The following is a 15542-nucleotide window of genomic DNA, read 5'->3' as shown; positions in this document are numbered from 1 at the left end:
TCACCCCCTTGCTTCCTCCCTCAACCATTAAGCGAAAACCCAACATCCTTATTCTCCGCTCCCATCCTCACTAGTCTCTCCCTCATCCCCTCCGCCGCCTCCCTCGCCTCCACGCCTCTCTCCCCCAACGCCGAGAAATCGCACCGTTCCACCCACTCCCCAACCCCATGCTGCAACACGTTCCTCGCCCTCTTCCCACTTGACGCGCCCGCCACATGTCCCACACTCCCATGCAACGTCGTCCTCTCCCTCTTGCTCGAATACACCCCCCTGTGCAAGATATTATTATCATAAAACGCCACGTCCCCCGCATTCAGCTGCACGACCAACTGCCCCGGCATATTCGGCTCGAACAAATCCGCAGCGCGCTCCTCATCGGTGCGTGCGCGCGTGTGCGATTTAGGCACCAAAACGAGCGAAGTGTCATTATCCACCAAGCTCAAGTTCCACTGCGTATGATACCTCGCTTCCGTCGCGGGCACCAACCTCTCCTTTTCCTCTTCCGCCGAGCAAGTAGCGGGTATGTCGTCCCGATGCCAGCTCAGCGCGAAATCCTTGTCGGGGCGAACAAGCATGTTGAAGAGCTCCATCACCAGGTCGTCGTCCCGCGTGCCTTTGGGAAGCAGTTGCTTGGCGATGGACAGGATGGCGGGGGAGAAGTAGAGCTTTAGAAAGGCGTCTTTGTCTTCTTTTTTGGGGAGGGGAAGGTCCGGGTGTAAGAGGTGTTGGACGCCCCAGATTCCGGAACCATCAGAGGGAGGGACGGAGGGCCAGGGTGGGAATTGCTTGCCTACGGTGCGGATGTGGGGCCAGGAACCGCCGCGGGCGAGGGAGGTCAGGGAGGAGGCGGCGTGAAGTAAGGTGGTGAGTTCGGAGGGGGTGAGGATGGAGCGGATTACTACGAAGCCGTTTTGTTGGAGCTCAAGGAGGAGGGGGGAGGGGTAGGTTTCTGATGGTGGTTCGGTCATGGTGAGGGATCGTTGAAGTGGGGTGATAGGACTGGTGGTGGTGGTGATGGTGAGTTTGTTGATGGTGAGCAGTCTCGATATTAAAGGTAATATACGCAGCAAAGAATTCCGGTGAGAGCCCAAACCTGTCGTCGTCTTACCAAAGGATAAATATTTCAATGAACGAAAAGCAAACACTAGTAGTGTTAGTCAAACCCCGCTCGGGTCAGAGGTGGCCGTCGGGTCTTCAACCGAACTTGGGGAACTTTGAACGGCCAAGACATCATGTAACCTCAGAGAGCATATCATTGTGGGGTAACTTAAACCTAATGCACGATGAAGTAACGGATAGCGGCTCCAAAAGGAGCAGGATGAGGAGGAGATGGCTGATAAGAGGAGAATTTGGGGTGTTTTCGGGGCATGATTAACCCCAATTCCACGAGCTTCAGAACATCGTGAGGTGGTATTCAGCGGGGACGATGGGGTTGATACAACGTTGCAGCAGATGTTGAAGTTGATGGTCACGATGGTCAAAGTTGTGAATGTCCCGACATCATGGTAGAGTCCGATCTCATGGATCTGACATGGAGAGGACAGCACTTGACATTGGAGATCTAGTTCAGAGATTGGGGATGACATAAGCCTGCAGTCAGCCACGTGTTCTCGCGATCCAGCGACGCGAACAAACAACTGAAATCGCCTCCGGGGATCGCGTTTCGTTTGCACCTTTCTCGACTCCATTCCAACGACGTCATAACTCTGTGGTATCAAAGGATCGGATTTCAAATCATGAAACCAATCATTCATTGAAATTTACGATAACCGCCACCTCTGAAATTCGCCGTTTTGCTTTCTTCTCAACACAATTTCGTTCAAGAAAAAGTCCATCATCCGACAAAAGCAGGCAAGCAAGCAACAATGCCGCCCCGCAAGCGCAAAGCCACAGCCATCGCGCATGACGACGACAATTCCTCCCGACGTCGCTCAACGCGCGTCTCTTCATCTTCTGCAAAGAAAAGCCACTACTTCGAAGGCGATGATGATTCAGAGTCCGAATCACCAGGAGCTTCCGCCGCCGCAAAGTCCAAATCCAATGCCAAAGCCAAAACCAAACCTACCGCAACCAAGGGTCAGCGAGGCCGACCAAAGAAGAAGGCCAAAGTAGAAGCCGATCTCGACGAAGACGAAGACGAAGACGACGAAGATGTCTACAAAGACTCACCAGATGCAGAAGACGCCCAACACGACGATCAAGAAGCTTCAGAAGAAGACGAATCCGACTCCGCCTCCCCCAAAGTAACATTCATCCCCATCCCCAAACTGCGCCCCCTCGCCGGCATCCCTTACACCCCCAGCACAATCCACCCCAACACCCTTCTCTTCCTGCGCGACCTCCGCGCAAACAACAAGCGTTCCTGGCTGAAACTGCACGACGCCGAGTACCGCCGCTCCCTTTCGGATTGGGAATCCTGGGCCATGTCCCTGACGGACTCGATAGTGTCATCAGTCGACGAGACCATTCCCGAGTTACCCTTTCGGGACATCAATTTCCGCATCTACCGTGACATCAGGTTCAGCAAAGATCCGACTCCTTACAAGCCGCATTATTCAGCTTCGTGGTCGCGCACGGGACGGAAGGGTCCGTACGCGTGTTATTATGTCCATTTGGAGCCGGGCAAGTGTTTTGTTGGTGGAGGATTGTGGCATCCTGATGGCCCCGCGCTGGGGAGACTGAGGAGTAGTATTGATGAGAGGAGGGAGAGGTGGAGACGGGTGTTGATGGATGGGACGTTTGGAGAGATGTTTCTTGGTGGTGCTGGGGAGAAGAAGAAGGGGGTGAAGAAGGGGCAAAAGGGGCAGAAGGGGAAGGGTAGAGGAGGGAAGAAGGGAAAGGGGAAGGGGAAGAAATCTGGCGAGGAGGAGGAAGAAGAGGAAGAGGAAGAGGAAAATGATGGACTGGATGAAGAGAGGGCTGTTATCAAGGCGTTTTGTGCGGCTAATGCTGGGAATGCTTTGAAGACTAAACCCAAGGTGCGTCGAAATTCCCTAGTACTGTCTTTGCACTATCGTTTCTCTCTTGGGCATCATGATGTTGAATTGTGTGAGACATCGCAAGCAAACTAACAGCATTTCTCAAAAACTATGGTAGGGCTTCAATGCTGAACATAGGGACATAGAGCTGCTCAAGCTGCGCAACTTCACCGTGGGGAAGAAGCTGCCTGATTCTGTCTTCACGTCAGAAGACGGGCAGGAGCAGGTGCTCAATGTTATCAGGGCTATGGTTCCATTCGTAAGTTCCAAACCTTATTCACCTCATATTTGCAAGTTATGTTTTGATATGTGCTAACTTGGGCTGTTAATATGTAGGTGACGCACCTTAATCGCATCGTCATGCCTGATCCTGGTGACGATGACGATTCGGAAGAGGAAGAGGCCTAAAGCCTGGCGCCCGCGATGTTGAACATTCTCCTATATTTTAGATTCGAGTCCCGCGATCTTGGATAGCGATTGATATTAGGATATTGAATCGTCCCCTCTTGCGGATTTTTTTTCCCTTGTTCGTTCACAATGTGAAGATACCCACCTCAACTGCAGTGGCCATTTCACAAAAAGACAGTCTCTCCGAAAACGTAAGTAGGTGACAAGTAATAGTTGGGTATCAGAAAACTAATTTAAAAAAAAAAGGGGGAATCGGACCCTGGTATCGTCGGTAACACATATCCCGCCAACATGACAGCGTAGAAACACATGAGCGGGGACACCGAAACTGAACGTGTCCCGGTCCAAATCCTGCAAAAACGCCTCGACCTCCCTTCCTCCCTCCGTTTTCCTCCTCGGTCTAGCCAAGCCCGTCCAAATCCGCCCTAGACTCCTTTCAAATTCGAGTCCGGCAAATCGCACCTTCCCGTTGTCAAACACATCGTGTCGCATTCGAGCTTCACCATCTCCGTAATGATCCAGTCATTATGACGTCGTTTAAGCGGTGGCAGCAGCAGCAGCCTCCTCCTTCTTCTCCTCCTCCTTCTTCTCCTCGGCAGCGGGGGCGGCAGGGGCGGCAACAACGGCGGGGGCAGCAGCATCGGCGGGAGCGGCGACGGCAGCGGGAGGCTCGGCGATGGCAGCTACGGGAGCAGGAGTCTCAGTCTCAGCAGGGGCAGCGGAAACCTCCTCCACAACCTTCTTGACCTCGTGAACAGCGGGGACAGCAACGGGCTCCTTCTCGTGAGCGATGGACACGGGAACAGCAGCCTCATGAGCGACCGGAGCACCAGCGAACTCAGGGGCGGCGATCTCGGGAATCTCGAAGGGGCTGCTGACAACCTCGGGAAGAGAAGAAACGTCCTTCTCCTCCTCCTTCTTCTTCTCGGGAACAGCAACCTCAGGGGCAGCAACAACCTCAGGGGCAGCAACAACCTCAGGGGCAGCAACAACCTCAGGGACAGCAACAACCTCAGGGATAGCAACAACCTCAGGGGCAGCAACAACAGGAGCAGCAGTCTGCTCCTCCTCCTTATCCTCCTCCTTGACCTCCTCCTTCTCTTCAGTGACGGGAACAGCGGCAGCAGCAACCACTGGGGCTTCTACCGCAGGCGCAGCGACCACAGGAGCGGGGGTTACAATAGGAACATGGGTGTTCTCACTAGGAGCAGCAACGGCTTCCTCCTTCTTCTCCTCCTTCTTCTCCTCGACAGGAGCAGCAACGACGGCGGGAGCAGCGTGCTCGGCGGGAGCAGCCTTGGCAGCGGGAGGCTCGGCGGAAACCTCGACGGGGGCGACGGCGGGAGCTGTATTTGACAAATGGTTAGATACCTTGCTCTTGTCAAGTTGGACGCGGGTTTCGGGTAAAAGAAGCGTACCGGCAGCGGGAGTCTCCTCCTTGGCGACCTCCTTGGGGGCTTCTTGAGGGGCCTCGTTGGCAGCTAGCTCGACGGCGCCGGGAGCAGGAGCGGCGGCAGGAGCAGGAGCGGCGGCAGGAGCAGCGGCAGGGGCAGGGGCAGCGGGAGCAGCAGCGGGCTTGGTGGCATCCTCGACAGGAGCAACAGGAGCGGCGGCGGCAACGGGGTCGTGCTGAGCAGCATCGGCAGCAGCCTCGGTGGGCTTAGCATGATCGACAGGCTTGGGCGCCCTCTTCTCGGTGGGCTTCTTGAAGGCAGCCCTGAGCTTCGCCTTCAGGTTGGTGAACGCGTCGAAAGCTATGGCAGCGAGATGTCAGCCGTCTGGTTTCGCAGTTCATGTCGCCAACTGGATTCCTGGTGTTCGCTCGTAGATTGGTAATTGTTGTCGTCGTTGTCGTCGGCTTTGCGATGAGGAAAACCAGTTGATGGAGGATGGACGCGGGCAAACTTACGAACACCTGGCATTTTGGCGGTTGTTTCTGATGTGTTGTGGAAGACCAAGAAAGCGCGGAACAAGATCTATAGTATAGTCACAACTGGACAGTTTGTTAGTGATCAATGCTGAAGATATACCCACGCTTGGTTGAGGTTGTCGAGATGGAGTTGCGGATGACGCGGGAAGGAGGAATGAAGGAGCAAATGACGAGACAGGCAAACGGGAAAGTGAGGCTAAATATGGAACGCCATCCAAGGGCCAACGTGGGGGGGAGATAAGTAAAAAGGGTAAGCAATCAATGGCGCACTGCACGTCAATGATGGGGGCTGAGGAACTGAAGCTGATTTGACGAGCTGGGGGAAACGGGAGTTGAAGAGAGTCAGTCGCTGAGACGGCGTCTCCCACTGGGCTTTGAGATGCAATGTCACTTGACTACATACTCATTGCGCCTCCGACTCCCCGAAGGTCTGCATCTGACGTTGAGACACAAGCATCCCACAGGCATCCTTTGGTGATGAGTGGCTCGCCGTTTATTCAGATCAGCTGGTGAAGTTGCAATCTGTGAATGTCCCGTCGTTGTTGTGCTCGGTCAAGTCGGGGACCGTCCCAGCATTGAAACACAGTGATCCCCAGTGACACATGTTCTGGGCTCTGCCAATGGCTGGGCTGCCCGCATCGACTATGGCAGAGTTGAGGTGGAGGGAGGTACCGCGTCGCAACAGGAGGGAAGCCGAGGGGCTGAGGGAAGGAGCTTATCGCGATACAATATATGGCAAAATAGTAAACACACACCGGAGACTGGAAAGTTGACGACCGACAGTCTGTATACAGCTTGGCGATGGTGATGATGGGCGTTGTCAAACTTGATCTATCTGTTGGTGTGTTTTTGTTGAGGAAAGGGAAAAAGAGAAAAGACGCGAGAATGTTGTCTTGGAAAAAGTAAGTACGGGGACGAGGAAAGTCAAGAGATCGGTTGAGTGAGATTAGCGCCCGGAAAGCGAGATTAGCCAGGGAGGATGGGGGTGGGCGTTTACGAATTTGTAGGTCCAGCTCGCTTTTATTACACTACACGTGGACGACCTAGGTAAGCAACCCACCTGGAGTATACAAGTAAATTACATTACTCGAGCTGGAATGCGGGCTTGGACCTCAGTTTCGCCGTTTCCTCGTTTCACTTTCAGTTGACGACGGGATATCCTTCTCTTCTCTCCCATCTCCTGAAACAAAAAAAAAAGACCAGACTGGACGATGCAAACTGTCAGGTCCCCAGGACCACCGACATGACATGACACACTGGCGCACTTCAAACTCGCAGGGTCCTTCCTCCCTCCAAGCTAGCCGCTTATGGATAAGCATAAAATCATTACCCAGCCGACCATTGCGTAGACCCCGCACTGTGACCCGTGCGCCTGCTAAAAGCCAACCCTGCATTGGCCGGCGATGAGACGCTGCAGCCCAGAGCTTGGACCACATCAGGCAAGCAAACTCGCTCACTGCAGCAGCCATCCATTTCCCAACATTGAAAGTGGAAGCTTCCTCTTTGCTCTAAAAATACTCGACAGCGGAGATGATTTCCACGTCGTGACAAGAATATCAACATCATCAATAACAACATCATCATCACGGATCAAGTTGCCTCTTCCCGAGACGAGTGGACACACATCATTTCGCTGTCGACCCACCTGGATGACTCGATCGCCCTCCTCGATAACCGAGAAATCACCATTCCAACCGTCGTTCCCGAGGCCGCCAACCAGGCCTAAAACCACTGCCAATTCCCCGAGCCACGTTGTTTCTTTTTCCCAGATCCATCCTCAACTTCCGCTCCCTCCGCTGCTCCTCCGCATTTGCCTCGCTAGTGCTCGTTAGTTGTCGCTAGTAATCTTATTTCCCCCCTCGGTACCCTCTCCCCGGATTCGCCTAGAGAGAACAAGTGTTGACAATGGCCTTTCTTCCATCTATGTACCTCCTGGTCACCTCAAGTCTTTTAGAAGAAGAGCAATTCCGAAAATCGCCACTCATTTTTTGTCAAGGCTTCTTATCGCAAGTGTTGATATCACAAGTTGTTAATATGATGTTTCTCTCCCAAGTCACCACTGAACTCTCAAGTGTTATCCCAGGGTTAGGGTTAATACCAACTCCAATTGTCAGCACTTGTTGGCTCAACGTCGCAGAGACTTGACTGCAGGTGCTTACTTGAAGCAAAATGCGTGCGGACCAATCAGCTTGTGCACTTCTCGGACATGATGGAGGTGCAGAGATCGTCGCCATACAGGTGCTCGCAACTTGAGGGAACAAGCTGCTCCATGACAGAACCCCCGTCCATCATGCGAGAACCACCATGATCTGCCCAACATGTATCGAGACCTTTCAGCAGGCTATTGACAAATTCAAGCCGGACGGGCTGGTTCGTCAAACGCCCCATCATCGAACCGTTCAGGGCTTCAGTGCTTCGGTGAAGCAGGATTGCTACTTGTGCACTCTGCTTTGGAACACACTGGAGGTAGTCCCGGACTGGTGGCCGACCTTCAAAAGTTCGTGGGATAAGGTAAGATAATCCACTGAGCCGTTGAGCAGTGGGATGTCTGACCGGCAAATAGTATCAACCGTCTCCAGATGACGATGACTGGGACCTTGTCGTGACATCTCTCGGTCTAAGGGGACTTGGCTGGAAGGGGCAGCCACAGAGCAAGAGCTACGACATAAGCATCGCGTGCCACATGCCAACCCAGAGCCGGGCCACCTACACTGTACGTTTTTATATGGAACCCATAGATGGTAAGAACTCTGTCGCCCTGTAACAAACCTCCTGGCTTGGCTAACATCATGTGACAAGGTCACGATGATGACCTTCTGTCGACACTTGAGCCCAGCACAGCCTCTCCCCTCTCCTTGCTTCTCGCCGGGTTATGGTTGAAGAACTGTGCCGGAAGTCATGAAAGATGTAATTCGCGCCAGGAAGACGATGGCTGGCATCCGACTCGTCTCCTAAGCATTGGGCAAAACGAGCGCCTAGAGACAACAATGCGCCTGATAAACACAACCCACGAGAAGCCAACTGAACCCTATGGGACAGTCACTCATAGATGGGGTTTTACGGTTGAGGATAAAGAGCGTGTGATCCTGACCCAAGCTACCTATCCAATGTTGGCCAAGGGAATCTTGTTGTCATCGATGCCGCGCCTATTCCAGGATATCATCACTTTCGCCTATCAACTGGGTTTACGATACATGTGGATCGATGCTTTTTGTATCTTCCAGGATAACAACAACAATGACTGGCAACGAGAATCTTCCCTGATGCAGAAGGTCTATACCAACTCTTACTGCAACATATCTGCTGCGGATGCCATCAGCTGGTCCGAGTCCCTGGTAAACCCTCGAAACACGGGTCTCATTGCGTCTCCAGTCATTGAATTGAAGCGAAGTCGCGAAGATGGAACTCCGGTTCCTGCTCCCCAGCAATATCTGGTATTCGATCCAACCTTCTGGAAGCGGGAGGTGACCGAAGCACTCGTCAACACTAGAGGCTGGGTTCTCCAGGAGCGTGTCCTATCGCCTCGTATTCTACACTTCGGCAAGCGACAATTGATGTGGGAATGCTGCGAGCATAGCGCGGCCGAAACATTTCCTGACGGGCTCCATCCTCGGATAATCGAAGCCGGACGCACCATGTATAAAGATAACGACCTCTTCTTTGACACCAAATTCTCATACGCCGAGCAAAAAGGAGACGAGCTGAACCTGTACCATCTCTGGGCTCGCTTAGTCGAGTCCTATACAGCCTGCGAATTAACCTTCCAAAGCGACAAGCTTGTTGCCTGCTCCGGTCTGGCCAAGATCATACAAGCACGCATCGACGACGAATACGTTGCCGGCATGTGGCGCAAGTATCTCGAACACGAGTTGCTTTGGCAGCCATGCCTCCCCCACCCTTCCCAACCAAGATCCGCGCTCCTTCCAACCGACAAGAAGAAAAGCCATCTCCCAAGCTGGACCTGGGCCTCAATCGACCGCCCTTGCACACGCGACCCAGTGCGGTACTACGACAACCTCCTCTTCAAAGTTGAGCACGTAGGCCTTACCTACGCAACCGACGATCCAACCGGCGACATCCTCCCAGGTGCCCGCCTCCATCTCCGTGGCATCCTCATGCCCACCAAACTCCTCCAAACCACCCACGAACAGCCCGAAACCTACTGGAGGATTGTCATCGAAGGCATCCAACTCGAAGGCGTCACGCGCTACGTCGAACGCTTCATCCGGGCGCGGGAGCCCTTCAAGGACGGCTTTCCTGTCTCGCTCAACCGTTATCAGGAAACCTTTGAGGAGGAAAATGAAAACCAAAGGATTTTCGCCATGCCAGCGTGGAAGAACACCTATGGAATCGGCACGCAACGAAGTCTCATGGCGATTTTGCTGTTTCGCTTGCTGGATGCGGAAAAGGGGGTGTATGAACGGCTGGGGATCTTCAAGCAGTATGATAAGAATTGTGACTTGGTTCTTGCCATGCGTGCTGATGTGAATGGGGAGAAGAAGGAGGAGAGGGAAAGGGTGCCGTGTGTGGAGTTCAGGGAGGGGATGCATTCTTTTGTTGTGGTTTGAGGTGTCACAAAAAAAGTCCCGTTCTTACTCTCAAAATCCAACAAGACCAACAAGCCTGACCATTTTTGATATACGGAGTCGATCGGCTGGCTGTAAGTTGCCATCTGACCGACCAGGGGCAGTATAGGTGTGTAGAAGTCGTTCGCGAACCATGTGCTGGCGGGGACGGTTACGAGCGGCGAGCTGAGTGGTTGGAATCCTTTTAAATACACTACACGTGTATGGACCTAGAATGATTGAAACTGTGGAGGTTACCAATGGCGACGCGGACTTGCGAGCCAACATGCATTAGTTTAAATCAGCAGCGTCCCTCTCCCGACTTTGTTTATTCCTTCCTCAAAATGGCCGCGTGTATCTCCTCTACATCAACGCGGAAGAACTTCCATCCGTTCCATTGACCACCAATCACTTATAGGAAGGCTTCCGGTTGCCCCGAGTATCACGATATCACCATGATATGTTCCGTCTGTAAGGAAAGCCTACAACTGCTCATTAATCTTCAGAGGTCGCCTTCCTCACCTCATGGATCATCGCCGGAGGTACATCATCACAAGAGCACCAAAAGCTTCAAATCTTCCCTCGAACAAAAGTGCTACGTTTGCACACCCATCTGGGAATCGCTGAGTGTCGGTAGTCGCAAGACCTGGGAGGATGCATGGATCCAAGTGAGGACCATTTCATTGCGTTCAACTTGTAATAAATTTCTGTGTTGGAAGGTTTGTACTGATTTGGAACAGTATGATCCGAAGGATGATTCCCAATTGTTAGTTGTCACCTCTCTTACTGTGGACGACCCTCGAACACGTTGAATCTGAAGGTTATACAATCCAGCTTCATCTTCTTCATCATCATCATCATCTTCTTCTTCTTCTTCTTCTTCTTCTTCTTCTTCTTCTTCTTCTTCTTCTTCTTCTTCTTCTTCTTCTTCTTCTTCTTCTTCTTCTTCTTCTTCTTCCCCCACAAGCTTCAGGGGCATACCTCAAGGAGTTGGGGTCTACGTTCATTCTTCTTGAGCCCTCAACAACGAAAAATACTTCACTTGGGGAACGCTTGAGGACACTCTTGTCGAAACGTACTGAAGAAGCGGGGTCTGTCTGTAATCGTCCACTACTGGGACGTACCACGGCTGCTTCGTTGGATATAGCAAAGAGTTGGCTTGACAGTTGCGTTGTTGGCCATCCGCTGTGTAAAGTGTCGGTCAAAGAAGTCACCTGGCTTCCCATACGACTTCTATACCTCACAGGAGGCACTGTCCAACTCATAGAAACCATGGAGACCAAGCCTACCGCTCCCTATATGACCGTTACTCACCGCTGGGGCTTTGACGATGAGAAGATGGTGCTTAACAAAGGAACATATGCAGCTCTGATAGGAGGTTTACCTATTTCCTCAATGCCCAAGCTCTTCCAAGAAGCTATGACCGTCGCCCTCCATCTCGACGTGAATTATATCTGGATCGACGCCCTTTGTATCTTGCACGACAAAGATGATCAGACGGACTGGCGTCACGAAGCCAGCCAAATGCAGAAAGTCTACTCATACTCTTTCTGCAATATTTCCGCACTCGACGCCACCTCATGCTCCGACACACTCTTCAGTCAACCTCGGAACGCAAAGGAAGAACTCCTTCCGCATATAATACACCTCAAAGTCGTGTCTGATCCTTTATCATCCTCGGGCATCGCAAAACCCGAGTCCTTCACCCTCAGTGTCTCCGACATCAGCATCTGGCAAAAACATGTCTCCACAGCCCTCGTCGATACACGCGCCTGGGTGCTTCAAGAACGCGTGCTCGCTCCTCGCATCCTCCACTTCGGCCGCCGCCAGCTATTCTGGGAGTGTCGCTCTTCACAAACCTGCGAAGCCTCGTCATCTCGTCACTTACCGCCAAAGTTGCTAGACAAGACGGTGAAGTCCATGACGGCGGGGCTTACACGGTTTCTATATTCTCGTCCATACCCCCAATGACGAAGACCCAGAAGACGCCCTGACTCCCTATATCGCCTGGCACGATCTAGTCCAAAGATACACAAACGCCAAGCTCACCTGTCCCTCGGATAAACTCGTTGCCATCTCCGGCCTTGCTAAGCTCTTCCAAGCCTGGACAGGAGACGACTACTTAGCCGATCTATGACGTCGCCATTTGGAGGCGGGACTGCTCTGGCGCCCCAATTGGGTAATGTGGGGACACGGGGCAACAAGACGGCCAGAAAGATACAGAGCCCCTAGTTGGTCCTGGGCAAGTGTTGACGGTCCTGTGTTGCCGGGTTTCCGAATCGGAGAAAAGGTCGAGGAATGCAGGTTGATGATACTGGTGGAGGATGTACACTTGGACTATTTAACGAACGATAAGACGGGGCAGGTGACAGGTGGCTGGTTGCGCTTGAAGGGGAGGCTGTTAGAGACGAATCTTGTGCGCGTTTCTGCAGCCAACGGGACTGTCGGGAATCATTGTGATGTACGGCTCGATGATTACACGTGCGTTAAAGGTGAAAAGAGGGTTGGATAAGCCTGGGCTTCCGTGCGCAGAGCTTCACGAGGATGGTCAACATTCTGTCATTGTCATCTGAGGGAGTGCTGAGGAAGCAAGGTAAACCGAATTGGGAAACAGATGTATGGCCAAAGAGTCGAGCATTCGGGAAAGGAGGGGGAATTCATTTCACCAAGATACAGGCCATGATGAAGGGTCATGCACAAAGATGTTGCTCTTCGGCCCCAAGTGATCAAAGGCCTTCCCAGTATTTTGTGTTCGATTAGCACAGCGAGGTATGCAAGAGAAAAGATATACAACGGGTAAAATATTGGGAAAAGTAGTTTTCAAAGGTTGCAAAGTAAGGGCTAGGGCTGGTGACGGTGGGTGCGCGTTCGAGGAAAGAATGCTGCTCACGTCATTTCGGATGCGCGGTCGCCCCTTCCTGGACCTGGTGCGTAATTGCTGCTCGTTGGAGTTTGCGTCGCGGTTGCTCCTTTGTTTGGTAATACCTTGGGGTGACGACTTGGCGACATGAGAAACCACGATGGCTGTGTGACGGAGATCAAAGGCATGCCTGCGCGAGACTCGAATTGTCATGGAGGGATTGGAAGGAATCCGCGTTTACTGCTGCATCAGAATCCGTTAGTTATGTGGTCTAGCCTTGGGGATGTGTGTTTTCGGGCAGTGTTCTTTCTCCCATCTGGATGATTCGGGGGGCGCTTTCTCTTGGTGTCTTAAGAAATTCTGAGCGTATTGCGTTTGGTGTTGGTCGATGATATTGGAATGATTGTGAAATGTTGGCTCGGATATGCTGCGTTCAATTGTCAATGCAAAGAAATATCCTCCAACACCAACGATCAAGCAGTGCTCAAGTCCGTCGCCGAAGATTGTCATACCCAAAAGTCATCCATCCGGGCTCCACGACCAACACTCGGCACGGGTGTGGATGTTTCTTCATCAAACTTGTATTGTCGGTGCCGAAGCCCATCGTGGTGTTGGTTCAGCTCATACCGGACTATGTTGTGAAAGACAAGACGAAAACAGTCTCGTGAATCATCTCTCTTTTGTCGACACCAACAACGCTGCTTCCAATATCCGCTTCGGTGAACATGATGCATCGACAAACCTTCAGAGTCGAGCAGGCCTGAGAGCAGCCCAGTCGACAGTCAACGACTCAAAGTGCATATAAACAGCGGTTCCCGACCTGTTCCTGGTCTTCCCTTTCCTCATCACCACCAACATTCACACATCCACACCAACGAGAACCACTACTACAACAACTACAACAATTACCAACAACAATAACTCACAACCAATAACCAACAAATACCAAAGCATTGACAAAATGTCTACTTGCGTCGCTACCCAGACTTTCACCCAGGTCTCCCCCAAGGCCTACCAGCCGGAGTCGGACTACACCACCTCCGCCGGCCCCAACAAGCCTCGTCCCGGCAGCCCCGGTCCCAACAAGCCCGACAGCTGTGGCATCGAGCCCGCCGGTCCCATTAAGAGGAACAATCCTATCCCTCATCCTCAGACTCCCTTGGTCCCTGTCCCCAACAGCGACGGCGAGGGCAATTCCAAGCCTGCCCCTCGTCCCCCTACTCCTCACCCCAACGGTGACCTCCTCGATCTGGACCCCATCCCCCATCCTCAGACTCCTCTGGTCCCGGTTCCCAACAGCGATGACATGCCCGTCCCTCGTCCCCAGACTCCCTTGGTTCCAGTAACCTCTGACAACTCCGACGACGAGTGCATCGATGAGGACATGCCGAGCCCCCGTCCTCAGACCCCCCTCGTCCCGGTTACCTCTGATGATTCCGACGAGTGCATCGACGAGGACATGCCGGTCCCTCGTCCTCAGACTCCTCTGGTCCCCGTCACCAGCGATGATTCTGATGATGAGTGCATCGACGAGGACATGCCGGTCCCTCGTCCCCAGACCCTCTTGGTCCCAGTGACAAGCGACGACTTAGACGACGAGTGCATGGATGATGACCCCATCCCTCGCCCTCAGACTCCCCTGGTGCCCGTCCCCAACAGCGATAAGCTGGACCCCATCCCCCGTCCCCAGACCCCCCTCGTCCCCGTTCCTAACTCCGACGGCGAGGGCGACTCCAAGCCCGCTCCCCGTCCTCCCACTTCCCATCCCAACGGTGATGATGAGGACATGCCCGTCCCTCGTCCCCAGACTCCCCTCGTCCCGGTTACCTCTGATGACTCCGACGATGAATGCCTCGACGACGATCCCATCCCTCGTCCTCAGGCCCCTCTCGTTCCCGTCCCCAACAGCGACGAGGAGATGCCCGTCCCCCGCCCTCAAACCCCACTCGTCCCTGTTACCAGCGACGATTCCGACGATGAGTGCATGGATGATGATCCCATCCCTCGTCCTCAGACCCCTCTCGTTCCCGTCCCCAACAGCGACGGTGAAGGCGACTCCAAGCCCGCTCCCCGCCCTCCTACTCCCCACCCCAACGGCGACGATGAGGACATGCCCGTTCCTCGCCCTCAGACTCCCCTCGTTCCGGTTCCTAACTCGAATGAGGTGGACCCCATTCCTTGTCCCCAGACGCCCATGGTCCCGAAGCCAAATGCCGATACGGTCAAGCCGGTTGCTTGCTGCTAAGTGGTAGCTTAGGCCTGGAGGTTTGGAAGGTTGGAAGATGGAGGGATTTCAGGAGGAAGCGAGATCTAGGAGGAAAAAACGAAGGAATTGATATGAACGGAATGATTGGTTCGCTTGAACATGATGATGGGATACTAATGGAAGCATGATGGAGTGTAATGACAAATATTGATGGATTTGCGATGCATTTCAATCAGTGTCGTTTGATCGGTAGCCGGATTTCAGTAGTCAGACAGTATAGAAACGCGCGCGCGAGTCGCAAGAAAACGAAAAGCACTGGTTTCTCTCAACTTCGGTCGCGACGTAATAAGATGTTTCCGATTGCGCTCGAAGCGACGATGAATTGAAGCGCGTGTGACCTTGCGATTCGCGTGGTGACGGATTGATAACTCTTAAATGGTGACTTGTTGGTGTGGAAGAAAGTGGAAGGAAGTGAGCGATTGTTGATGAAATGGGAAATGAAACAAGAGAGAAAGGGAAGGAGGAGAACATGAAAACGGACGTTGCAGTGCAGTCAAATCGCAGTTCGGTAGGAGCGGCCTGTGCGCTGCACCTC

The 15542-nt window shown here is 53.0% G+C and overlaps 6 protein-coding genes across 6 annotated transcripts; 4 read left to right on the top strand and 2 right to left on the bottom strand.

Moving 5' to 3' along the window:
• Nucleotides 1-20: 20 nt before the first annotated feature.
• On the bottom strand, nucleotides 21-968 carry SMAC4_03481 (uncharacterized protein; the record flags this gene model as incomplete). Its single annotated transcript, XM_066089954.1, has 1 exon — nucleotides 21-968. One exon carries the CDS (start codon nucleotides 966-968, stop codon nucleotides 21-23), a length of 948 nt encoding a protein of 315 aa, XP_065947673.1.
• A 526-nt stretch (nucleotides 969-1494) lies between these two features.
• On the top strand, nucleotides 1495-3547 carry SMAC4_03482 (uncharacterized protein). Its single transcript, XM_003353117.2, has 3 exons — nucleotides 1495-2978; nucleotides 3097-3237; nucleotides 3315-3547. The coding sequence occupies exons 1-3, from the start codon at nucleotides 1866-1868 to the stop codon at nucleotides 3384-3386; spliced, it is 1326 nt and encodes a 441-aa protein (XP_003353165.1). The 5' UTR covers nucleotides 1495-1865; the 3' UTR covers nucleotides 3387-3547.
• Nucleotides 3548-3923: 376 nt separating this feature from the next.
• On the bottom strand, nucleotides 3924-6066 carry SMAC4_03483 (uncharacterized protein; the record flags this gene model as incomplete). Its single annotated transcript, XM_066089955.1, has 3 exons — nucleotides 5296-6066; nucleotides 4805-5140; nucleotides 3924-4732 (listed from the first exon to the last, which is right to left on the bottom strand). Exons 1-3 carry the CDS (start codon nucleotides 5306-5308, stop codon nucleotides 3924-3926), a joined length of 1158 nt encoding a protein of 385 aa, XP_065947672.1. The 5' UTR covers nucleotides 5309-6066.
• Nucleotides 6067-6826: 760 nt separating this feature from the next.
• Nucleotides 6827-10760, top strand: SMAC4_03484 (uncharacterized protein). The gene is made up of 3 exons (XM_066089956.1): nucleotides 6827-7827; nucleotides 7880-8057; nucleotides 8116-10760. Exons 1-3 carry the CDS (start codon nucleotides 7621-7623, stop codon nucleotides 9882-9884), a joined length of 2154 nt encoding a protein of 717 aa, XP_065947671.1. The 5' UTR covers nucleotides 6827-7620; the 3' UTR covers nucleotides 9885-10760.
• A 393-nt stretch (nucleotides 10761-11153) lies between these two features.
• On the top strand, nucleotides 11154-11852 carry SMAC4_03485 (uncharacterized protein; the record flags this gene model as incomplete). The annotated part of the gene is made up of 1 exon (XM_003353120.1): nucleotides 11154-11852. The coding sequence occupies one exon, from the start codon at nucleotides 11154-11156 to the stop codon at nucleotides 11850-11852; it is 699 nt and encodes a 232-aa protein (XP_003353168.1).
• Nucleotides 11853-13275: 1423 nt separating this feature from the next.
• Nucleotides 13276-15486, top strand: SMAC4_03486 (uncharacterized protein). The gene has a single exon (XM_066089957.1). The coding sequence runs from the start codon at nucleotides 13703-13705 to the stop codon at nucleotides 14984-14986; it is 1284 nt and encodes a 427-aa protein (XP_065947670.1). The 5' UTR covers nucleotides 13276-13702; the 3' UTR covers nucleotides 14987-15486.
• Nucleotides 15487-15542: the final 56 nt, after the last annotated feature.

This window comes from Sordaria macrospora, chromosome 7 (assembly GCF_033870435.1).
Source record: "Sordaria macrospora chromosome 7, complete sequence".
NCBI lineage: Eukaryota > Fungi > Ascomycota > Sordariomycetes > Sordariales > Sordariaceae > Sordaria > Sordaria macrospora.
This window is presented reverse-complemented; position numbering and strand designations above follow the sequence as displayed.

What these genes read in the sequence shown, in the direction of transcription:
- SMAC4_03482 (XM_003353117.2), top strand. Translation starts at nt 1,866, where the DNA reads ATGCCGCCCCGCAAGCGCAAAGCCACAGCCATCGCGCATGACGACGAC. An exon ending in CTTTGAAGACTAAACCCAAG is followed by an intron (nt 2,979 to 3,096) that starts GTGCGTCGAAAT and finishes AAACTATGGTAG; the next exon opens with GGCTTCAATGCTGAACATAG. An exon ending in TCAGGGCTATGGTTCCATTC is followed by an intron (nt 3,238 to 3,314) that starts GTAAGTTCCAAA and finishes GTTAATATGTAG; the next exon opens with GTGACGCACCTTAATCGCAT.
- SMAC4_03484 (XM_066089956.1), top strand. Translation starts at nt 7,621, where the DNA reads ATGATCTGCCCAACATGTATCGAGACCTTTCAGCAGGCTATTGACAAA. An exon ending in TCAAAAGTTCGTGGGATAAG is followed by an intron (nt 7,828 to 7,879) that starts GTAAGATAATCC and finishes ACCGGCAAATAG; the next exon opens with TATCAACCGTCTCCAGATGA. An exon ending in TTATATGGAACCCATAGATG is followed by an intron (nt 8,058 to 8,115) that starts GTAAGAACTCTG and finishes TCATGTGACAAG; the next exon opens with GTCACGATGATGACCTTCTG.
- SMAC4_03486 (XM_066089957.1), top strand. Translation starts at nt 13,703, where the DNA reads ATGTCTACTTGCGTCGCTACCCAGACTTTCACCCAGGTCTCCCCCAAG.